Source organism: Rana temporaria, chromosome 6, assembly GCF_905171775.1.
Source record: "Rana temporaria chromosome 6, aRanTem1.1, whole genome shotgun sequence".
In the NCBI taxonomy this organism is placed as follows: Eukaryota; Metazoa; Chordata; class Amphibia; order Anura; family Ranidae; genus Rana; species Rana temporaria.
The window spans coordinates 155152302-155178363 of NC_053494.1; the positions used below are offsets into that span (position 1 = coordinate 155152302).

A 26062-nucleotide genomic window follows, 5' to 3' on the forward strand; every position below is an offset into this window, starting at 1 on the left:
GTTACACAACCAATCACATTGCTATAATCTTTTTATATGAACTATAAACTGAAAGACCTATGAATAAATGGTTGTGGAACAAATAATTTGAGTTTCCATTATTTTTTATGGGGAAATTCGCTTTGATATACAATGCATCTCTGATTAAAGGCAATGCTCTATATAACCAACATGACATGGCTGCAACAAGTAACACAAGTAACTCACCCAAGTACATTGACATTGACCTCGTATCTTGTGGGAATGATGAAAACGGCTTCATTATTCCATAGCGATGCCTCGTTTACCTCATTTTGACTGCAGATTTAAAGAAAGAAAGAAGCATTCATGTATAAAAATCATCCTGCAATCTAAAACAGTTTGTTTGGAGTACGACGAAAGAAAGACCAAAAATACAATCTCTGCATGATTGGGGGGGGGGGGGGGGGGGGGATCCGGCTGCAGGATGCAAGATATCCAGAGATTCCTTCCAGGAGAGATCACTCCTGAGTCCTGGAAAGTCCTTAAAAGGTGGTTCACACAATACGACGTGCTGAAATCTCCTCGCTGTTCACAATAAGTATATGCTTTTACATTTTTTGTGCCCACTGATACATGGCGAAACACCATTTAACTCCAGTCTAGGTGTCTTGAACACAGATATTTATAGCAGCCTGTACTGAGGGAAGCATGTAATCTGGCATTCCTAACTGTTGTGCCAGAAAATCTTGTTTGCTCGGCTGTCCAGCTGACTGTTATCTTCAATATTATGAGTCACTTGGAAAATGTAAGCTCTGACTTCACTCTGACTTGACTTGCAGCCTGATTGTTCCAGGGCAGTGACAGTATTGAAAACAGACAGCCAGGCAACTAGCATCTTTTAATAGAAGTGCTTACTTTTGCTTTGAATGTTATATTGCCAAACTTTCACTTGCTACTCTACAACTCACTTGTCACAGCCACCAGTCTACTTACTGGACAATGGATGAAAAAAAACACACTGCTTTCTATGTCTTTGCCCAGAGTGGGAAAACACAGGCAGGGCCATCTTTAATAATGATTGGACCCTGGGCAAAAAAATTCTGGAGCCCTCTCAAATTCACTTAACTATTTGCGGGCAGTGTGGGCTCAATGGGCAGCTGCTTTGGGCCCATCAACAATGATTGGGCCCTTTTGCCCTGTGTCAAGCCTCGTACACACGATAGGTTAACCAGAGGACAATGGTCTGAAGGACCGTTGTCCTAGGTTAACCGATGAAGCTGCGTGACGTGGAAACCCACGAAACAATTGTCGGAGGCTAGTCTGGCACTTTCTCAGCACACCAGCTGATCCCGCACGCCGCTGCAATTGTACAACGCGCATCTTCACACAGCAACCCACACACCTGAGGGTCCTGTTAGACGCATGCAGTCCTAGTGCCGGGCAGGCACTCTCCAAGTAAGGGGCCAATCAGCTTTTTATGTTATGTGATTTTAAAATAAACGGTAATGCACTATAGCTTTTCTCTCTGTTAATGTTTTTGGATGGAATCCTGATCATCACGTGCAGTCTGCACGTTATCATCAGTGTGCAGGCACTAACACCTGTTCAGCTTATCTGACCCAATTCATATGAAAGGGGTCCACTGCCTTTGGTAAGCCTCCCTTTTAGCAAGATCACTTCGGGTGCAAATGTATTAATGGTGGTGGCTGTAGCAACACTCAAGATCCGTTTTTGCATGCTCCAATGATCGTTTGGATTTGTCAATAAGCACACATGGACTGTTTTATTTAATTTTGCATATGGTTTTGAGTACCGCAATAAGACGCACTATTTGGATAGTGTTTTTTTGGACTTTCACTGAGGTCACCAGTGTGTGTGCTATATTAGCACAGTGATTGCATATGGTCAAATCGAGATATTAATTGTTTAGACATTAGAGTGTATCACATACACATTTCCCACATATACCATTTGGGATCACGTTTTAAACACCCCATTAGAGGTATTTTTTTACTAGCGCCCTCTTCCCCCATTAGTAACCGATGAAGCTGACTGATGGTCCGTCACGCCTACACACCATAGGTTAAATAACCGATCGTGTCAGAATGCGGAACACAACGTGCTGAAAAAAACGAAGTTCAATACTTCCAAGCATGCGTCGACTTGATTCTGAGCATGCGTGGATTTTTAACCGATAGTTTTGCCTACTAACGATCAGTTTTGACCTATCGGTTACCAATCCATAGGTTAATTTTAAAGCAAGTTGTCTTTTTTTTAACCTATGGTTAAATAACCTATGGGGCCCACACACGATCGGTTTTGTCCGATGAAAACGGTCCTTTAGACCGTTGTCCTCTGGTTAACCTATCGTGTGTACAAGGCCTTAAAGATGGCCCTGTTAGGGACGTCTTTATTATTGATTGGACCCTGGGCAAGCATTTTTTTGGGCCCTCCCAAATTCACTTATCAACTATTTGCGTGCAGCGCAGGTTCAAGGGTCAGCTGCTTTGGGTCCCATAACAATGACTGGGCCTGGGCAGCTGCCCCTTTTTTCCCCTGTGTTAAAGATGGCCCTGAACACAGGGTCACTTTAACACTGCACCTGTGTCTGAAAATGTTTAGATGCAGTGGATACATTTTATATAAATGTAGATTTTAGACAATTATGCTAGTGTTTAAAAAGTAAAAGTATTTTTGAATAGAATTTAAAACTGGGCTAAAAATGTCTGTTAAAGTGAAATTTTAGTCAGAAAATTCAGTCCTGACAGATGACTCCAGGCTGGCCCCTTTCTCAGGTATAGCTATGTAAAACATTAAAAACTAGTGCATATAATGTTCAACCACTTGCCTACAAGGCCCTTTCGCCCCCTTCCTGTCCAGGCCAATTTTCAGCTTTCAGCACTGTCTCACTTTGAATGAGAACTGCACAGTCATGCAATGCTGTACCCAAGCAAAGCTTTCCTTTGGTGGTATTTACCCACCACTGTAAGGCCTTGTCTCACCCTGCTCCGCACAGCCTCAGAAGTACTGTATTTTTGGCACTGTGCTGATAATCAGTCACTAGAGGCTGATCCGCTAACAGCCTCAAGATTTACTGCTGGTCAGGGGGGAAGAAGCAACAGGAATTACACACAGACTATGCCTAGGAAAAACTGATTAGGGAGGGAGAAAAGAAAAACAGGAGAGGTGACAGGACAAACTCTACTGCCAGGGAAACATAAAAGAGTTAATCTTACAAGGACATTGTCTTGTCTTATCTTATCTCCCTGGTCTGTTCTCCTTTCCCCCTGTGGCATCTCTATGAGACAGAACACTGTAAGCTTCTGTCAGCCTTCTACTCTAGCTGAGCCAAGACATACTGTACAATCAAGGCTGGAAATGCACACAATTTATTTGCAGAAAGTGACATATAGTTTTTGAGACCAAGGAGAGGGGGAGAGTTTTAAATACTGATCTGGGCTTTAACAAAATAACAGCCTCCAGCAAAAAGGAACAGGAGCAATGCTTGAGGAAATATACAGCACATGCTCATTTTGGCAGCATAATTAATGTGGAATGTATGTTCTTTGGCTAAATAACATTAATTGTTATCAAACTGTTATGGGCAACACTCTACACTCTGTTTTAATTTATCTTTTAAATTTTGTGCATTTCTCCTATATATATATATATATATATATATATTTTTTTTTTTTGCTTATAATGTCAAATGAAACAACATATAATGGCCTATAGATGTTAGATATAAAGACGTTTATCTACACACAAACGGTATATCTAGGCATATTTTATATTACGCTTCTGAATCTTACCAGTTCACAGTTACATTGATTAGAAGGTCTTCTTCAGCTTTGCTTAGTGAACTGGCATCAAAGAGGAAAGAGAATTCTTGCTGTAAAAATAAGAAATAAGAACAGGACAGTATTACTACTACATCATTTAAAAAGTCTTCTCATATACAGATAAAGAGTGTTTTATCTAGAAATCTCCCTGTATCATAAACTGCCCATACACTGGTATGCCGCGTACACACGATTGGACATTCTGACATCAAAAACTCAGCGGGTGGAAATGAGCCAGAAGCACCAACAGGGACCCCCCAAAGAGAATGATCAGGGCTGCTCTGTGTAAAACCATTGCACAGAGCAGATAAGTATAACATACTTGTTATTTTAACAAAAACAACAAAAAACAAGACTTTACAATACCTTTAAAGATGTTATAGAGAAATAATTGTTTTCCTTAATGCATTCTTTGCATTAAGGGAAAAAAATCACCCACTACCTGTTTCTACCCCCAATAAAACAGCTGGCTTCTTTGGAACCACAGGTCCCAGCATGGAAACAGACATCTACAGGTTGCTTTTTTAGATCTATAGCAATCAGAAGTGCACAGCGGGTGAGTAAGCCAAAAGATGTGAGATCACAGTTCATGCTCCCGTCTCCCTTGTGCATCACTCTATATGACACTCATCCTTTGACACTCTTGGGTGTGAAATTCCTAAGTGCAAATTGCTCACACGTTCTTTGTGCTACTCTTAATGTCATTTTAAAGCAATTTGCCACCTTTGATTCTAAAAAAAATGCTGATCAGAGCAAATTGTGAAACCAGAACTATGTTTTACACTACCATAATTATAATACTAATAATAAGTCCTTAACAGTGTCATAGATAACCAATAACAAAGTAAAAATGTACAGTGTTTAAAGTTTTTGTGCATCTTGCACTCAACAAATCAGGATCATATGATATAGTCATTTTAATGATGGAGTCAATGCTACCTCTTACAAATAAGATTATTTGCTAAATTCTAATATTTGATCTGCAGGCTTAGACTGTACATAAACTTTCCTGTCAACCAAGAAGTGTCCCATGAATACATACCGTATTTATCGGCGTATACCGCGCACTTTTTTGCCCTGAAAATCAGGGGAAAATCGTGGGTGCGCGATATACGCCGATACCCGCTTTCCCGCGCCGAGTTTGAATACTGCGCCGGCATATACCGAGCGCAGTACATCCGTGTATAGTCGGGCAGGCTCGGCTCCTCTTGTGCTCACGTCCTGGACGTACAGGACGTGAGCGCGAGAGTAGCCGAGCCTGCCCGACTATACACGAGTGTACTGCGCTCGGTATATGCCGGCGCAGTATTCAAACTCGGCGCAGGAAACGAGCGGGGAGAACGCCGCAGAAGGACGCCGGACCCGACGAAGAGGACACCCGAAGCCGCAGATGAACGCCGGACCCAACGAGGCCGCCGATGGACGCCGCGCAAGACACCAAAACTGTAAGTACAAAAATCTTGTCCCGCCGCGGCCGCCGATAGGCTGAGCGCACGGTGAGTCACCGACCCGCAGGAAGAGGAAGCTGACAGGAACCGGAGCACGGGCGGCGATAACGGAACAACGGGGGATCGTAGGCAGGTAAGTGAAAGTTTATTTTGTATAGTTTTACAGCCCGGGCACAGCGGGGGTTAAAAGTTTTAGCTTAGAGAACTCCTTTAAAAAGGAAACGTAAATATTTTTTTAATAATATTCAATTACAATATGACTTGTGTTGCAACTATATATGCTATATTATTTTTTTTATTTGCTTTTTCTTTTTTACCATGAAAGTGGAGTTACCCTTTAAATATGGAGCTGCCACCCAAAGCAAACAAAATATTTGAGATAAACTACCTGTCTGGTTTTCCTAGACATACAACTTCAGGTTTGTTCTGGCTGTCATCAAGTCATTCCGGTTTTATGCATTTCCATCTATCCCCCACATAAAGACTACATTTAGGGTGGGTCCCTACCTTGCACATTTTCTGTTAAGTGGTGGGAGGATTTTATGATCATACAAATGATGGTACATAAGCCAACACTTTTGCTTCCTGGTAAGAAAGCTTATTTTCCACCCACAATTCTTCACATACCTTTGACAGCGAGTCAACATACAGATGACCAATAGTACACTCCAGTCTTGTCCGCTGATTTTCTTCCTCGTAGATGGCACAGTTTATCTGTTTCTCCAGCTGGCATTAACAAAGATACAAACACGTTTTTAAGGACGTTACAGTACAGAAGTGAAAGTGTATATTATTTTCTGCAAAGTTCATAGTGACAAGTAAATATTAAAACATTCTAAATTTCCATGGGGTTTAAACTGGTTCTGCCACCAAAGGAGCATCAAAATCACATATAAACCTTGTTCAAATCCTATTAAAAAGTGACAACACTCTGTCCCTATCATGCTGTGTTGTCACCTTGTCACATGATCCCCCGTGGAAACTTCAAGCAGCCCTGTCAGTGCACATTCCACAGACTTGTTCCACTGTTGTCACCATTATGACACATTTTGCAGAAAAAAGGCTTTTCAATGATACAGCTTTTTCATGCAAAACGCAGTGGAGCACGTAGATGACAGACAAGATGACATGTAGTGGATTTGTTTTACTAAAATATATTGTTTTTAAACAGTGACATCCTTAATGTGTGGTCTGTTCGTTCCTCTTTGACATATGGTTGCCGAAGGGAGGGCACGCTCTTGGGCAGGCACCCAATACATACTGGAGGATCAAGAAGGAGTAAGCATATGGAGCAATGTTATCTGCTGCTGGATCCACTACTCACTACCACTCATATATCACATTCCAAAATAAAGGTGGATGATACACCCTACCTTTATATTTATTCCAAAGACTACAAAACTAGTATATTACCAGGTCCAATACTTTGGTGAAGAAAAGTCCTCGGGGTAGTTTCATTTGTAGATTGGATTGATAGGCATCGTCACCAGCATTGAACAATGAGATGTTAACCATGATGGTCTTCATGCCTCCAACCGCAACATATGTTTTGTTTTCAAATCTGCAAATAGAGAACATAGTTACATAAGATAGAGTGGTTTTCTAAAAGATGCAAATGACAAACTGGTTTCTGTATGAACCCTAAGGAAGGTGTCCACGCATATCTGAAAAAGAAGTTAAAAGAAAACCTGTGAGATACAAAAGCAGCTCCTGAACAGGCTCCCTGGCCACCATATTGATCCAGTGGATTCAATACTTTGAGTCACTGATCTGAATGAGTTGTTCTCTTTGGCTTTACATGTTGCACACTTGTCTCAAGTCGGTGACTCAGGAAGCACCAAAGGCAGGGAAAGCTTGGCAGCCCAAATGTTCAGAATCCCCATGATTCTTAGATGACAGGTTATCTTTATTTCAGCATTAATGGTAATATGCAGAATAAAGTAACCTATATCAACTAGATTTTACTGTTGATTCGTTTGGAGTTAAACCAGACACAAATTTTAGTTGTGTTCCTTTAAAAAGACTTTGTAGCAGTATATTAACTGTGCCCTAGTGGAAACAATTGTCCTAATTATTTTTTATCAACAGATTAACCTTTGGATATATTTGGTTATCTTAGTCCCCATATTTCTCATGCCTAGTACACACAATCAGTTTTCCTGATGGTCAAAAGACCGCCGGGAAAACCGAGGGGAAAACCGAGAACCGCCTCAGTCCCTTTACCCCTGTACACGCGGCCGGTTTTCCCGACAGGAAAACTTTGGTCGGGAAAACCGGCCGTGTGTACAGGGAAAAAGGGACTGAGGCGGTTCTCGGTTTTCCCCTCGGTTTTCCCGGCGGTCCTTTGACCATAGGAAAACTGCGGGAAAAACACTGCGATACGAGGTGAGAAAAAAGAGAGCAGGTTCTTATTTTTTAAACCGCAGTTTCCTGTCAGGAAAACTGCTAAGGAGCATGAACATGGACGGTTTTACCGACCAAAGGAAAACACAGAAGTTTTCCCGACAGAAAAAACGATTGTGTGTACTAGGCATAACAGTACAGGTTTCCTTAAAGCCTTGTTTCCAAGTTTAGGGTGCATTCTGGTGGCCAAAAAGCAATGGCTGGGGGAAGGTGCCACCAGCAAGAATCAGTAGATGTACAGTACCTTACAGACCCTTCCCACCAGCCAAGTTCTTCCTGCATTGAATTGAGAAGAGGCCCAGTGATTACATAACTTGGTCTATAAATAGGGGAGAAGAGGTCTATAACCTACAGGACACTTCAAACATAAACACTCACAGAGTGGTAGGGCTTTAGGGGTATGCCCAAGGGGGGTTCCAAAAGTTTACCAGTGTCACATGACTGAGGGTAGCAGCCTATAACCCAGGATCTATGAATATGCAGCCTGTGTCCTGTACTGTGCAATTAAGATATTGGATTAGCATGTTGATGGGGACAATAAATGCAAGGAAAGATAAAACGTGAAAATAAACTTCAGCTTTAATGATTTGATGGGATATGCATAGCAGGTCATTCTCTGTAGGCTAAAATCACAAGGATGTTTACTGGATGGATTAATGTAGCCCAAAAACACCCACCAAGATTTCCCAGCCCTCTTTGCCAGGAGAGTGAGATCAGCACAAGCCAGGTGAAGCCTAAAAAAACATGGATGCTTGATGCTTGCCTAGGTCTACCACCCACCCCCCAAAATGAGCCTCTATAACAAATTTCACCACAAATGTGCTTGTTTTATTTTATTTTCACATCAAAGAGCACCGTATGACTATGCAATGTATATGTTGATGCAAATTAAAATAAAATTAAGATATTTTAATTTATATAACAAAAAAATTGAGAAAATACGAGATGGAAATGCAGATGTGCTTATTTCATTTAAATACTGTAAGAATTCTTGAAAAGATGCAAATAAAGTGACATTTATAGAATGATCTGGCAGGAGACCAAAGCATTACTCATGGTACACCTTGGGGAGAGAAGCTGGCACAGACACAAGCAGCAGAAGGTGAAAGTACTGCATAAACAGCTAGGTTCCAAGACAACAGCAAATTAGAGAGAAACATATTGCTAACGGTGTAGCAATTACATTTCACATTTTTTCATTTTCATTTTTTTCCACTCTTCAGCTAAGATTTGGGGGGGAAAAGTTTATTTAGATCTTTATTTAAAGTGAGACTCTAAATGATCGCACAATGCACAAATTTCAATCCTATTTTGCCACTCCTATACATGTACCGTTATCTCCAGAATAACAAATTGGTCACAGTGCACAAATACATATATTACAAGGCTAGCACTACACTGACTTTAGAGATTTAAAGTATATGTAAACCCCAACAGCAACCTTCTGGTTTTTGCTCTTAGGGTATGTTAAATTTAGCTTTGAGAATGTTTTGTTATATCTGTTCAATATGTGCAAAAAATACCCTTTGATCCTGCCAGAAATCCAATGAGCTCACAAGCAGGTATGAGATCAGGTGTGTTTGAAAACTAGTTAAAACCCATCTGACCTATTCCACCAGGAAGCTGTCAAAGCAGACAGCCAATCATAGGTGGCAGAGGCATGCCCCTGCCTGAAGTCTCACATATACAAGGGTTATATATACACACGACTGAGGGACAGGGAATGCCTCCACTGCATATGACTGGCTGTCTGCTTTGACAGCTTCCTGGTGGGATAGCTCAGGTGGGTTCAGACTGTCTGAATACATCTGAGCTCATCCCTGCTTAAAAGTTCCTGTCTGCTCTGCAGTGTAATCTCAGGCAGAATTATCGGCTCTGCCCAGTGTACCTCTATGTGAGAGATGATACCGCTCTAAAAACTGCTGATCCCTTGGCTTTGCTTCTGTCCCACTAAACCAAAAAAGTGCTGGCTATGCACAGGTGCATTGGATAGAAGAAGATCCTGGACTGCCGCACTCCTTAAAACGATGTCTTTATTGTACAAATGAAATCCAAAAAACAACCAAAGCGATGCAGTCAAAATGAAGTGAACAACACGAAAAAGGTGGCTGACATGTTTCACATCATGTGATGCTTACTCGAGTAGCTACAAGCAGTCCAGGATCTTCTTCTATCGAGTTTACCTCTATGAACTAGAGAATGCCTGATATTACAGAGATTAGAGATAGGGGGTTGGTCAGTAATCCTGACACACTTCCTGTCCTAAAATGACAACACTGTTCCTTCATAGATGAAATACACTGAGGCCAATGTGCATACATGCCTAAAGCAGGAGTGCTCAACCAGTGCCCCGCGGAACCCTCTGATGGGGCCCACAAACCACAGGTTGCCAACGCCATCCCAGAGCATCTGAGTGGATGGAGAAGGCGATGGAGGGAGTGAGCGGATATGGAGGGAGCAGGAGCCACATAGGCCAATGATTCCTCTGTACCGCTGGATCCTGTCCATAGACTTCTAAAATATTCTGCGGGTTTGGTGCAGGTTTCGAAAGCACGCCAAAACTCCTGAATGCAAGAGTTTTGGTGCGCTTTCAGGAAGTGCAACACACCTGCATGATGTAATAGTGGTTAAACACCCAACAGATTTTTGCCCTCACGAAAAATGATGATCCTGGTTGTTGTTCATTGTTGTTTAAAAACTTCATTATGATATTTAAAATATAAAATTCAAAATTCTGAAACATTTTATTTCATTGTGGCCTATGACCAGTTACCAAATCACTTAAGTGGCCCTCTGTAATTGTCAGTCACTGGCTCTCTACTCTGCCTCCTGCACTCACTGGAGCACTGGACTGTGGATGGGGTGACAGCGGCCGGCTCAGCCTCTTAGCAGCTCGCTGAGATGGGAGATGGTCCAGGTCTGTGGCTAGATCCCGACTCCATTGTCATGAACTTGCCTGAGCCTGGACCAGCTTTGTGATGTCAGCAGACAGTAAACTTCAGCCTGCTGTTTGCTAACAATGGCTCATAGGAGTGCAGGATGAACTGTGCTCCTGTGATCCGCAGGAGAAGTATAGCCGGATGAGCTTTGGCTGTACTTCTCCTTTAAATGTGGAATGCATAAGATTCAGGATGATGAACAGCACTGCTGGCAGACCCGGACACATAACAGACCAATCATTTCTACACTCTCCTGAGGTTTTAGATGGGCAGGATGGTATTTGTAACAGCATGAGGACTGTATCTATCTGCCTGCCTTGAAATGAATATACTGCAAACAAAGAAAATTACAAAAAGACGTAACTTTTATTCTTCAGTATGAATTACCTTTATGGCTGTGTCTGTAAACAACTAATGTATTCATTGCACTCTTAAAAGTTCATAGCTGCTGCAAAATATTCTAGATCCTTGGCTAAGGCGTCAGTACAGAAAACAAACAGATTTTTTTTCTTTACAAATGTGTCCAAGTGACAAACCTCCAGAGGACAGGCATTCTCACAGACAGCCAAGCTTAGCACTTTGGGAGGCCAGGATTTGGACTTAGCAGGGCCCCAAACAGCAACTGTGAGTGACAGCACCCTGCTGCTTCGCATTGCAATGGCTCTGCTTACATCTGTGCATCAAATAATTACAAAGGTGATATTCTGCCTTCCATGATCTAAATTATCCTAGAATAAGAACAAAGGACACCACCAATATTTCTGATGAGCATGGGATAACATTCCTTTTTCAATTAAGTCTAATCCTCTTCTGTCCAGACAGCATTAGTCTAGCAATATGTGGTTGATAACAGTGATACTGTGCAAGTGTGAATGTGTTATCTCAATATCTCAATAAGTAGCATATCGCTAGTCTGCACTGACGGCAAATGTCAGGGATGTTAGCACTTGCTAATTGACTGATAACCAATAGTGATACAAATTACTTCCCACTCAACCATTTTTCAGATTTATTTTAAGGGGATTTTACAGTAAAATAAACAATTGTATTAAAAAATGTACCTAAAATCATTAAGGTTTTACCAGCAGAGTGGAACTTGACTTGCACACCCCTATATAAAACTTCTTACTATGATTTCTTGCCTGTCCGTTTCCATCCGACTGTTATTCAATCTGCCGGATGGATGGGGAACAGGATCGGATGCTGGCGGGTGTCTGCTGATATCCCCAGCTGCATAGAGAAGAATGGAGGTTCCGATCGGGTTACCCTGAAAAACTGACAGGCGGACCCGATCGGAACATCCACTGCAAGGATTTTAACCAACTTTGTTTCAGAGTCCTACCTGTTTCTGGTAAGAAAATCTGTGCGCCACGGTTGGACCTGCTTGGAGGCAGGGCCAAAATAAATTACAATTAAGAAAAATAACAATAACAAATATACAGCTGCTCCCCAAATTCAGGTGACTGAAGCAATATGGAAAATAAGGAATAGCTCTTTGTTTGATTATGTTAATGTGCAAAGTAAATCTGAATGGGGGTGACTTTTTCATTATTAATCAGCTGATGCACTTGTAGTGTTCTAATGAGGAAAGTTACCCTTTGAGAGAATATCACCATGGTAATATCACTGGGGACACAGACAGCAATAAAAACCTGACAGAGCATAACTTTTTCCCATTCAATTGAGATAAAAATATTAAAAAAGTTTTATGTGACAATCAAGCATTCCTCTTCTCTGCTGTCACAGATTGTTTCCTCAAGGATTGCTGCTTATCTAACAAAAAAGAGACTGACCAAACACACAGACAGGCTGCATTTAATGCATGCTTTCCTGCATGGGGTGATAGATATGGGCCAAAGCTGTCAATGCAATCCTATAGTCTGTCATCTGTGGCATTCCCCATGTGTACAGTGTTTTTCAACTCCCACGTTTCAAAGGAAAAAACAGGAAATCCTGAAAATATGACTTGAAGACAGAAGTAGAGAAACACAGTATTTGAAGAGTGAAGATTTATGAAATCCTGCTTATAGCGAAGGTAGAATATAAGGTAATGAAAAGCTCTTTAGTGCAGCTGAAAGGAAATGTTGGATTAATCCGTCATAAAAATAATTTATTTTTGAAAGCGGACTCCCTTTATTTAAACTTACCCTGGGAAGGAAACCTTTCCTGAGATCTGTAAATCTGCAGAGCAGTTTTCCAAGGCACAGTATCTTGCAAAGGAAACCTGAAAATAAAATTCAAAAGCACTGAATGAGCTGCACATTTAGTCAGAAAATGTATAGACATGTGTTTCCAAGTTAAATTTAAAGGGAATATATAATTCATTCCATTGCAAAAACATTTACAACTTTATTATAACATCTATTTTATTTGCATCACATTCTTCTTGATTAACTGACCACTACTTGCTCTAACCCCTAGGTGTCGGTGTTTTCATGTTTCAGTTTTTGGTGGGTGCTGACCAACTCAGTGGTCTCCAAACTGTGGCTAGATGTGGCCCTTTGTTGGCTTTTATCTGGTCCTTGCGGCACCATTTCATCCACTGATACTGAAAATGGGGTATAATCAACGGCTCAACTATCAACTTGTCCCCTCACGCCAAGGTCCTAGGTGTAATTCTGGACTCTGAACTAACCTTTCGGCCCCACATCCTATCGCTAGCCAAAAATTGCCATCTCAACCTCCGCAACATCTCCAAGATGCATCCCTTAATAACCAATGTGACCACAAAGCTTCTAATCCACTCCCTGGTTATCTCTCGTCCCGGCTACTGAAACTCCTTCCTCATTAGCTTACCTCTAAATAGGCTATCCCCACTTCAGTCCATCATGAACGCTGCTGCTAGGCTCATCCACCTCACCAATCCCTCCATTGGCTGTCACTCAACCAGCAAATTAAATTCAAGATACTAACAATAACTTAGAAAAGTCATCCACAACCTGGCCCCCAGCTTAATCTCTAACCTAGTCTCAAAATACCTACCTAATCGTTCTCTTCACTCCTCCCAAGACCTCCTGCTCTCAAACTCCCTTGTCACCTCATCCCATGCTCGCCTTCAGGACTTCTCCAGAGCCTCTCCCATCCTCTCAAATGCTCTACCCCAATCTGTCCGACTTTCTCCTACTTTGTCCACTTTCAGACGATCCCTGAAAACTCATCTCTCCTTAGAGAAGCCTATCTGGCCTCCACTGGCCTCCATCAGAACATCCCCCACAGTTATTAGCTCTTGTATCTCTTGACCTTCCCTCTTAGATTGTAAGCTCTCAGGAGCAGGGCCTTCTGATTCCTACTGTATTACAGTGTATTGTATTTTTAATGTCTACGCTCAAGTTGTAAATCACTGCGTAAACTGTTGGCACTATATAAACCCCCCCCCCCCCCCCCCCACTGACACCAATGAAGAGACATTTCCCACAATGATACCAATGATAGGACACAATTCCTCCCAATAACACTAATGATGGAGCACAACTTCTCCAAATGACACCAACAATAGGACATCATTTCGCCCAATGACACCAATGAGGGAACACAATTCCTACCACTAACATCAAAGATTTGGCATTGTTATTTCCCACTGACATCAGGAACCTTTTCTACTCACAATGGCCACAGTCCGTCCCTCCTAAAGCCTAAAGGACAGTACACTGGCCCTTTGTTTTGAAAGGTTGGAGACCCCTGAGCTAACTCAATCCATGTGTGGATTTCATATTTCCCTTTTGCAGCTCTTTTCCCAGCAGTCATTCAATTGTATGATACCACTGCAAGTCAGATTCAACATCTTAAAGGGGTTGTAAAGGAAAACATTTTGTTTCCCTAAATAGCTTCCTTTACCTTAGTGCAGTCCTCCTTCACTTACCTCATCCTTCCATTTTGCTTTTAAATGTCCTTATTTCTTCTGAGAATCGCTCACTTCCTGTTCTTCTGTCTGTAACTCACCACCGTAATGGTAGGCTTTCTTCCTGGTGTGGAGAAAGCCTCTTGAGGGGGGAGGGGGCGAGCAGGCAAGTCAGGACACTCTCTACTTTGCAGATAGAGAAAGGAGCTGTGTGTTAGTGGGCGTCCTGACACTCCTGCTCGCGCCCTCCCCCCTCAAGAGGCTTTCTCCACACCAGGAAGAAAGCCTTGCGTTACGGTGGTGAGTTACAGACAGAAGAACAGGAACTGAGCATTTCTCAGAAGAAATAAGAACATTTAAAAGCACAATTGAAGGATGAGGTAAGTGAAAAGAGGACTGCACTTTACAACCCCTTTAGGGCCCGTATACATGATAAGAAAATCGTAATAAAATGTCAGTATGACGAATGACCAGCCGACTATCTGACCATTAGTATATTCTTTCGACAGCCGATTCTGGCTGTTCAGACAAAAAAAAAAAAAAAAATCAGAGGAGCAAGACTATGCATGCTCGGAAATGAAAGAATACATTACAATACAATTGAACACATTACATTTCATTCAAAGTTGTGTGCTGTCGTACGAGAATTTTCGTAAGTTGAGTAACCTATTAATTTTCAATACGAGTCTAGCATGCAAAAAAATATAAAAAAAATCAGACGATCATTCCTCATATATTTTCATTGTGGCTTTATAATGGTGCACACTAGAGAAGATTAGTACAGTACTTCACAAACAGGAAGACAACATATCTATCTAGCAACAGAACAGGATATTATTAGAAGATTGCATCTTTATTTTATCCCCACCCAGATACATAACCAAAAACCAATGTATGACGTAAATGTCTGTTTCATGTAAAAACCTGAGATAGCTCCTTCTGATTTTTGAACGTTAAACACAATTAAGCTAAGTAATAACCTTTTGGACATACATTTTTTTTTTTTAATATACGTACAAATGAAAAAAGGTGAAACACCCACCCAGCACTGAACAATTAGGATTGTAATTGACAGATCCCAGTTTCCTGGGAGATATAGATTAATATATAATTTGTAATATACAGCCATCTGGCTGTATATTACATCATATCAATATCAAACTTATGTAGATCACATATGTACGCCAGACATTGAGGCTGCTGGTAATAATGTGAATAACACAATACAATCATTCTATCAGTAAATCACACGTATACTACATACTTTACAGTCCCGTGTCCTAGGATAGTGTTCATACCCAAACCCTTTTAGTTTCTACAAATGTCCACAGGTTATCTATTAAATTATATTAATTACAACAAATATACCAGAAAAAAAGTGTGCCGTTTCCTTAAATAATGATCATAATAGAATAACACCTTTGTGCAATTAAGTACTTGATATAGAAAGAAAATTTACATCTACAATATAAATAATGAATCCAGTTACTCTACAATAAATATATTCCACTAATAGGAAGTGTGAATCATAGGTGAACAATAAATGGTTAAAACTTAAATTCATAACTCATGTACAAAATAAAGCCCAATAAACATATGAATGAACATAATTGTGATAAAGCTCATTATTGAATTGAGTGCAAAAAGCAATCATATAAAGTCCATAAAGAAGTGCAGAAAAAAAGTTTTCAGTGCTTGCTGTAAACAAAAAATTGCAAACGTGCTCTAAAAGTGCCTGTGAGGTAATGCAGCCTCCAACCGGACCCTACCGGAATCCCGCTCAAGCTTGGCTTGCATACACACGGTCTCTGAACTTTCGACCGTCAAGAACGCAGTGATGTACAACACTATAACAAGCCTAGAAAATTAAGTTCAATGCTTCTGAAAATGCGTTGAATTGTTTCCGAGCATGCATCGGAATTTTGCGCATCGGAATTGCTACAGACGATCTGATTTTCCGATAGGAATTTTTTCTGTAGGAAAATTTGAGAACCAGCTCTCAATCTTTTGTTGGCGGAAATTCCGACAGCAAAAGTCAGATGTAGCATACACACGGTCGGAATTTCGGACCAAAAGCTCACATTGGACTTTTCTTGTCGGAATTTCCAATCGTGTGTATTAGATTATTAGATTAAAGCTGGTATGTTATCCAGGGATCCGACTCTCACAGCCACAGATTGCAGTTCAGATTGCCGTTCCGGTCTATGGCACCTGCAGATAAGACCAACAGCCCAGTTTCTGACAGCCCAGTCCCAGCCAGCCTCTATCCACAGTTCCAAGATAAATTCAGACACCCTAAATAGTAAGCATAAAGAAGAGCATCTCACAGCTCAACTTGACTAAAAATATCCATTTATTAAAGTAGTATTGCACTTACATGAACTGCAGATATATTAATCATTTAGACAGACAGCTTGCAAAAGAACTTCAGCTGCGGTTTTATCCGAGCAGCTTCAGCGTGATGACGTCACAGACCCAACTCCACCCAAGGGAGGTCAATAATAAATAGATATTTTTAGTTGAGTGTTATGAGATCCTTTTGTTTATGTTTACTATTTTGAGTGTCGGAATTTATCTGGGAGGTGTGGATAGAGGCTAAGCAGACACCAGAAACTGGTCTCTTTATTGATCCCTATAATCTGAGATAATTTTGGTCCCGTAAGAGGCGGCATTACCTCACGGGCACCTTTGGTGCATGTTTGAATTTTATTGTTTACAGCGAGCACTGAGCACGTTTTTCAGCACTTCTTTATGGACTTTATATGATTGATTTTTGCATGTATGCAATAAAGAACTTTATCATAATTATATTCATTCATAAGTAAATAGACTTGAATTTTTCCATGACTTGTGAATTATTTAGGTTTTAACCATTTATTGTTCACCTTTGATTCCCACTTTCTATTAGTGGAAAATGTTTAATGTAGAGTAACTTGATTCATAATTTATATTGTAGATGTGAAATTTCTTTCTTAATCAAATACTTAATTAAAAAGTGTTATTCTATATATTCATTATTTTATTATTATATCATTACTTAGGGAGACAGCGCACTTTTTTTCTGGTATATTTGTTGTCACTTTAAAACAGGTGTATTTGAGTGCAGCAGCTCCAACTTTTTGTATCACCAAGCAGCAGATTTAGCTTTAATTTAAGTATATTATTTGCAACAGGCTTAGTATCAGGAAGTGGTTTGACTTAATCTAGACTTGGAGAGATGTTGAGGCCGCATGTACAGCCTTGATGTAGGAACCATTGAGTTAAATAGGGACGCAGATCAATTTACAGCATAACTAAATCCTCTAATGAAATGTAATATATTGCAGCTTACCAGTCTTTTAATGTTGCAGCTGCACTAGTTTTAGACTAAAGCTGCGTACACACGACCATTTTAATATTCTAGAAAAAACAACGTTTTTTTCAACCCAATTCTTATTAAGCCTGCCTTGCCTACACACGATCGTGAAAAAAAAAAATGCTCTAGCAAAGCGCAGTGACGTACAACAGCACTATAAAGGGGAAGTTCCATTCGGATGGCGCCACCCTTGGGGCTGCTTTTGCTGATTTCGTGTTAGTAAAAGTTTGGTGAGAGACGATTTTCAGTCTTCGTGCTTTTCAGTTTGTTACAGCGTGACAAATGTGCTATCTCCATTACGAATGGTAGTTTTACCAGAACGAGCGCTCCCGTCTCATAACTTGCTTCTGAGCATGCGCGGTTTTTCACGTTGTTAAAGCCTACACAATGTGAAAAACGGCGCGAAAAAATAGAGCATGTTCTAAATTTTTTATGTCCATTTTTTACGTCATGAAAAATGCTCTGGAGCCCACACAGATCGTGTTTAAAAAAATGTAATTTTTCACGTCATGAAAAACGATCGTGTGTATGCGGCATAAGAACATTTTCAGCAAGTACATAAAATACCTAGCTTGCCAGAATTGCAGCATTCTTTTCTCTTTCTGCATGCTCTACAGAAAGCACAAAAAAAAACTTCTAGGGCCAGATTCTCAAAAGAGATACGACGACGTATCTCCAGATACGCCGTCGTATCTCTGAGTCTGGGTGGTCATTTCTATGCGCCTGGGGCCAGATCCTCAAAAGAGATACGCAGACTTAACTGCTGTTCAGTCTGTGTCTAACTTTGGAAACGTTCCTCAAAAGGCTTTTTCCAAAGTTAGGCAGAAGATCAGGCATGTGTAATTGAATTACACTGCCGAATCTTAGGATGCAGTACCGCATCCGCCGCTGGGGGCATTTCGAGTCGAAATGCCGTTGCTAGTATGCAAATTAGCACTTAAGGCGATCCACAAAGCTTTCCAGCTTCGTTTTTTCGCCGTAAGTGTTATTTTGCAAGTGTAAAACTAGGGCTGATGTTACAAAGTGTAAACTAGTCACACCATGTAAAAGCCCATTCCAGCGACGGCATTTGGTATGCATTCCCGAGGGAGAACTCCACGGCAATTTGTAAAGACAAAACCGGCATGGGTTCCCCCCCAGGAGCATACCAGGCCCTTAGGTCTGGTATGGGTTGTAAGGGGACCCCCCTACGCCGAAAAATCGACGTAGGGGGTCCCCCTACAATCCATACCAGACCCGTATCCAAAGCACGCTACCCGGCCGGTCAGGAAGGGAGTGGGGACGAGCGAGCGCCCCCCCCCCTCCTGAGCCGTGCCAGGCCGCATGCCCTCAACATGGGGGGGGTTGGGTGCTCTGGGGCAGGGGGGCGCACTACGGGCCCCCCCACCTCAGAGCACCCTGTCCCCATGTTGATGAGGACAGGGCCCCTTCCCGACAACCCTTGCCATTGGTTGTCAGGGTCTGCGGGCGGGGGCTTATCGGAATCTGGGAGTCCCCTCAAATAAGGGGGCCCCCAGATACCGGCCCCCCACCCTAAGTGAATGGATATGGGGTACATCGTACCCCTATCCATTCACCTGTAGGCAAAAAGTTAGTTAGTAAACACACAACACAAGGCTTTTTAAAATATTTTATTATTCTGCTCCGGATGCCCCCCCTGTCTTCGTTATTAGCTCAATTAGCAGGGGGGGCTTCTTCCGCACTCCGGGGGTCTTCCACTCTCCGGGGGTCTTCTCCGCTCTCCGGGGGGGGCTTCTCCGGACTACGGGGGGCTTCTTCCATCTTCTCCCCTCTTCCGCTGTTGACTCGGCGAACCCCGGTTCTTCTGCAGCTCTCTGGTGCCTTCTTCTTCAGCGCTGGCTGCCTGCTATGTTTGTGTGTTAGCTCGATTTCAAACAGGCAGCCAGCGCGGTCTTCTGTGACGTCAGGGTCTTCTCTTCCCTTCTTCCGATGTTGACTCGTCGCCTGTTGTCGCTGTAATGATGGAAGCGCGCCTTGCATCCCATTTATATAGGCATCACCGTCCCATCATGCTCTGGCAGGTACCCACGTGGTGGGTGCACGTGGGTAGGCACCCACCACGTGGGTACCTACCGGAGCATGATGGGACGGTGATGCCTATATAAATGGGATGCAAGGCGCGCTTCCATCATTACAGCGACAACAGGCGACGAGTCAACATCGGAAGAGGGGAGAAGAACAGAAGACCCTGACGTCACAGAAGACCGCGCCGGCTGCCTGTTTGAAATCGAGCTAACACACAAACATAGCAGGCAGCCAGCGCTGAAGAAGAAGGCACCGGAGAGCTGCAGAAGAACCGGGGTTCGCCGAGTCAACAGCGGAAGAGGGGAGAAGATGGAAGAAGCCCCCCGGAGTCCGGAGAAGCCCCCCCCGGAGAGCGGAGAAGACCCCCGGAGAGTGGAAGACCCCCGGAGAGCGGAAGAAGCCCCCCCTGCTAATTGAGCTAATAACGAAGACAGGGGGGGCATCCGGAGCAGAATAATAAAATATTTTAAAAAGCCTTGTGTTGTGTGTTTACTAACTAACTTTTTGCCTACAGGTGAATGGATAGGGGTACGATGTACCCCATATCCATTCACTTAGGGTGGGGGGCCGGTATCTGGGGGCCCCCTTATTAAAGGGGACTCCCAGATTCCGATAAGCCCCCGCCCGCAGACCCCGACAACCAATGGCAAGGGTTGTCGGGAAGAGGTCCTGTCCTCATCAACATGGGGACAGGGTGCTCTGAGGTGGGGGGGCCCGCAGTGCACCCCCCTGCCCCAGAGCACCCAACCCCCCCATGTTGAGGGCATGCGGCCTGGCACGGCTCAGGAGGGGGGGGGGGCGCTCGCTCGTCCCCACTCCCTTCCTGACCGGCCGGGTAGCGTGCTTTGGATACGGGTCTGGTATGGATTGTAGGGGGACCCCCTACGTCAATTTTTCGGCGTGGGGGGGTCTCCTTACAACCCATACCAGACCTAAGGGCCTGGTATGCTTCTGGGGGGGAACCCATGCCGGTTTTTTCTTTGAAAATTGGCATGGAGTTCTCCCTCAGGAATGCATGCCGCTGTCATTTTTTTTTTTTCCCGACGCAACTTTTTTAAGCCGTCGCGATCCTCAAAACTCGGCGTAACGTAACTTCGCGCATGCGCAGTACGGCCGGCGCGGGAGCGCGCCTCATTTAAATGGGACTCGCCCCATTTGAATAGGAACGCCTTGCGCCGGCGGAATTTTAGTTACACAGCCTGAAATTTCTAGATAAGTGCTTTGTGGATCGGGCACTTAGGTAGAAACTTTAAGGCAGTGTAACTTAAATGGGATTTTTTAAGTTACGCCAGGTTTTTGTGGATCTGGCCCCTGATTCCTAGAATCAGTTACGCATAGATTTCTATTAGATCCGACCGGCGTAAGTCTGTTACGCCGTCGGATCTTAACTGCATATTTACGCTGGCCGCTAGGGGCGTGTACGCTGATTTACGCCTAGAAATATGTAAATCAGCTAGATATGCAAATTCACGAATGTATGCCCGGCTGACGCAGTACAGATACGCCGTTTACGTTAGGCTTTTCCCGGCGTAAAGTTACCCCTGCTATATGGTGGCGTACATGCGGCGTACCAATGTTAAGTATGGACGTCGTTCCCGCGTCAAATTTGTAATATTTTACGTCGTTTGCGTAAGTCGTCTGTGAATGGGGCTGGACGTCATTTACGTTCAAGTCTAAACCAATACGTCCTTGCGGCGTACTTTGGAGCAATGCACACTGGGATATTCCACGGATGGCGCATGCGCATTCCAAATTTGAATTAGGCGGGCTTACGCCGGCCTATTTACGCTACGCCGCCGCAACTTACGGAGCAAGTGCTTTGAGAATACACTGCTGGGCTCTGAGGAAGAGGTCTCTGTCACCTCGAAACGCGTCAGCCAAGCAGCAACGCACCTCGCCACCCCCCCTCTACATTCTGGAGTGTGGTTTGAGGGGTATTTCAATTATCGTTTGACATGCCTTTTATCATTCTTTGTTTGTGAGTAGTTTTCATTATTTAAATTTTTCATAAAAATTTGCCAAACGGTAGTACACGAGGCTGGTGCGCCTTTCTTTCTCCCTGCTTTGAGAATACAGCACTTGCCCGTCTAAGTTGCGGAGGCGTAACGTAAATAGGATACGATACGCCTGCGCAACAATACGCCGATCTACGAGAATCTGGCCCCTATTCTTCTAAAAAACTACTAATCAACCCATCTCCCATGTAATATAGATGAATACAGAAACATGTTTGAAGTCCAGCCTGGTTGGCAACCATTGCTCACACTATAGATGCACTGGAGGAGTGAGCATAGCCAATCCAGTACAGTTATTTGCCGAATTAACAGTTGAAAATTAAGGAAAAAACCCTAAAAAAAAGAAAAGTAATATATCAAATGTTCATACTTGCCAACAGTCCCGGATTTGGTGGGACAATCCCGATTTTTGAGTCCTGAGCTTTGTCCCAAAATCACAGCATCAAAGCATGATGCCTGAGACTGTCACCATCTCTGTCCTGTTACAGTGTGTACAATGAAATCGGATAATTTACATATACATGTCACAATATGTACATATGAATTTGAATCATATGTAAATATTGTGAAATGTATATGTAAATTACGCACTGATTCATATGCTGATTCCCACCTGCAGTTCCTGCCCACCTTTACCTCCTGAATGCTGCCCATATGGAGTCCTCGAACGCGTGCACCGCCCTGAGACTGTATCCGGAAGTGACGCTCTGCTGCTTGCGCTCCACGGCTGCGTTCCACCACACCGAATGTGGCGTTCCTGCTTCTCCCCTCGTACCAGCGCTGTGTCACCATCTAGGGACATTCAGAGACGCCGCACTCGGCCCCCACCCTGTGGATAAACCATCACGCTGACTGCCTGAAGCCTGCGAGAAGACCAACTCAGCAGAGTTCATGTACTCCGGACGCCAGCCACAGATGACATCAGTATTTTAATACCTGTACCCCCCGCATTATTGTGAGTAACCTCTCATAAGAATTATTGTTGTTTGTCTTTTCTATTAAACTCTATACTATGCTTAGAGGGCGCCGCTTTTTGTTCTTTTGCCATATGGAGTCCTGCCTGCTACTGCCATCACCATAAATGCTTGGTACAAGGGTGATGCAGCACTGCAGCAGAGCAAAGGGGTTTAACCATTTTGGGGCACAGGTGAGCACAGGGGTTAGAGTGCAAAGGTCAGCTGAAGGGGGTATGTAGATGTAAGCAGAGGTGAATAGGGAGATTAAGGATACAAAAGATGAGCTGAGAGGGGGTGTATACGGATGCAGAGATTAGCAAGGCGGGAGTCACTGTAAATGCCTTTGTTTACATATGTGGCAGCTCTTGCCACCCCTCTGCAAAGCAATCCATGGTAGGTCGCTTCTCAGAGGGCAGTTGACAGGTAACTTGGAGGTGCCTGTCTATCCCTCAAAAACTGCATCACCTTGGCATAAATGTTTGATTTGCAGGTGGTTGTGGCATGGCCCCATTCACTTAAATTGGTCATTGCTGGTGGTGGTACTGCCAAGAAAATGCAACAAGGTGTGTAATTTATGCCGCAAATACGAAGCAACACAACATGTCCATGGCACATGTACAACCCTGTCCAGCAGCCTTTTCATCCTAAGGGGGCAGTCAAGGGATGGTAAAAAAAAAAAAAACATGGCTCAACTGTATATTTTTACTACACCCCCAACCACAACAAGGTCTTACATTGCTGTTCAGTGTTAATGTCCCACGGTGACCGGAGTGTTCTGGCAGGGGGCCACCCCCCCCTTCAGAACACAATAGCGCAGCAGGAGAGATTACTGTACTAACATCAGATTTTTAGTACAGCGGCACCAACATGAGCTGTCAGTTTTTTTGTTTTTTTTCGTTCAACCCAACTAGTAGTGTGTACGGGGATTTACAGAACACTCCAGACTGATATAGATATGAATAAGACTTTTTTATTTACCTACTTTACATTGACTGGATATGCCAAAGGTGGGAATCAAGTGGAACCATTATCCTGGAGAGGTAGCACATCTATTTAAATAGACATGAACCTCAACTTACTAAGATGTATTCATTGGTTATTTGCCATAACGGCAGTTATTTTCAGCAATGACAGTCAATGAGAGCTGCTGATAATAATTGCAGGGCTGAAAATAAACAATATTTAATCGCATATGTAACACAGTTTAAGGTTTTGCGAAAAGATTTCGCAGATTTGTCAGTTTTTTTATATTTAATATTCTAGGTCTTTTAGACTTTTTGTGTATCTAATGCTCCTCTGGATATACAGTAAAATCTTGTTTTGGATATGTTCTTACTATTATATAAATGAATTAATAAATTGTTGTAGAATTATTTTGTAAAAATATCTACCTTTTAATTTGGGAGTGGAATGCCCCGGTTACATTTGGCATCTCCAAGCCAAACATAACAACAGCTGTAGAATGAAGCAAAGCCCGGGAAAGCTGTGCCTCCCTGTCCATATGTTTAATTCATTTTAGGAAAAGGAACATGGTGCTACCAGTTCCATACTTCCCCATGAGAATTATATGGCTCCTCATAATTTAAACAGTAGCCCCATGACAATACTGTGTGAAGACCTGCTGCTGCTATATACACAGATTTTCCATGTAACTGCTTTGATGGGCAACATACAATGTTGCACATGAACTATGGTTACAAGACATTGTTAATAATGTAGTACACAGAGCATTGAGAACAATTGCAGTAACCACATCAAGCAATCAAAATTTGGATTGCGTCAACGCACCTCAAATAAATATCAAAGTATATATTTTTTTCTCCCAATCTCTCCAGAAACCAACATAAACTTACAATATGTTAGCCCACGCAAATTCAGAATATGGAGCAATCTGCTTTTACTATGCATAATCATTTATATGAGTAGATGTCATACATTCTATATTCATTCTGTCAAACACAGCCAGTGAGCATAGAGTGGGGCTGAGCCATCTACTGTGTATCAATGGACAGGGGGGAAGAGCCAGCAGCAACAGCGGGGGACCTCAGAAGAGGAGGACCTGGGCAGCTCTGTGCAAAACCATTGGATAGAGCAGGTAAGTTTAACATATATATTTTTTTTAAAGAGACTTTAGAATCACTTTCACAATCCAACCTCTTATTTTACGTGTCAGGCATTTACTATGCAAATTAAAAATATTGGGCCAGATTCTCAAAAGAGATACGACGGCATATCTCCAGATACGCCGTCGTATCTCTGAGTCTGGCCGGTCGTATCTATGCGCCTGATTCTTAGAATCAGTTACGCATAGATTTCTATTAGATCCAACCGGCGTAAATCTCTTACGCCGTCGGATCGTAACTGCATATTTACGCTGGCCGCTAGGGGCGTGTACGCTGATTTACACGTCGAAATATGTAAATCAGCTAGATACGCAAATTCACGAACATACGCCCGGCCGACGCAGTACAGATACGCCGTTTACGTTAGGCTTTTCCCGGCGTAAAGTTACCCCTGTTCGTGAAAAACGTCAATCACGTCGGGTCACAGAACATTTACATAAAACACGCCCCCCTGTTCCAAATTTGAATTAGGTGGGCTTACGCCAGCCTATTTACGCTACGCCGCCGCAACTTACGGAACAAGTGCTTTGAGAATACAGCACTTGCCCGTCTAAGTTGCGGAGGCGTAACGTATATAGGTTACGTTACGCCCGCACAAAGTTACGCCAAACTACGAGAATCTGGCCCATTGTATGTATGGATGGACCATAAATAATGATTTTTGAGATCAAGGGGTTCTTGTGGCAAGATATCTTCAAATGTATTCTCAGCCATGCTGAACCCTTCTTGTTATTGTTGCACTGCCATTTGTTACTTGTACTTGTGCACTTCAAGTGGACTGTACGTGCAGTTGCGCTAGATCTGAGGGGAAACTCTGCTGATTTCTATCATCCAATCATGTGTAAGCAAAAATTCAGTTTTTTTTATTTTTCTTGCATGTACCTTTTAGATCCAGAGCAAATGCACTTAAGCCCTGGTTCACATTGGTGCGTATTGACATGTCAAATCGGTGGCATTTGCCGGCAATGTCACCGTCCTAATCGTTGCGTCGCTGCACCAAATTTCAAAAAGTAGTTTTTGTACCTGCACAGATGTCTCTGTAATCGCGGCCAAAATTGGGACTGACAAGACAGAGTGAAATCATGCGAGTTCAGCTGAACTTGCGCGGCTTCATTCCCACAGCCTTGGGTGAACCT

General features: G+C 42.8%; 1 protein-coding gene across 1 annotated transcript in view; it reads right to left on the reverse strand.

Moving 5' to 3' along the window:
* Positions 1 to 26062, reverse strand: part of ITGA4 (integrin subunit alpha 4) — a 204179-nt gene that overhangs the window by 17720 nt on the left and 160397 nt on the right. The window contains exons 17-21 of the mRNA XM_040357643.1: positions 12741 to 12817; positions 6665 to 6812; positions 5879 to 5977; positions 3774 to 3853; positions 208 to 297 (exon numbers count right to left, since the gene is read on the reverse strand). Coding sequence (XP_040213577.1) covers positions 208 to 297; positions 3774 to 3853; positions 5879 to 5977; positions 6665 to 6812; positions 12741 to 12817 — 494 coding nt within the window. The remainder of the gene's footprint in view (positions 1 to 207; positions 298 to 3773; positions 3854 to 5878; positions 5978 to 6664; positions 6813 to 12740; positions 12818 to 26062) is intronic.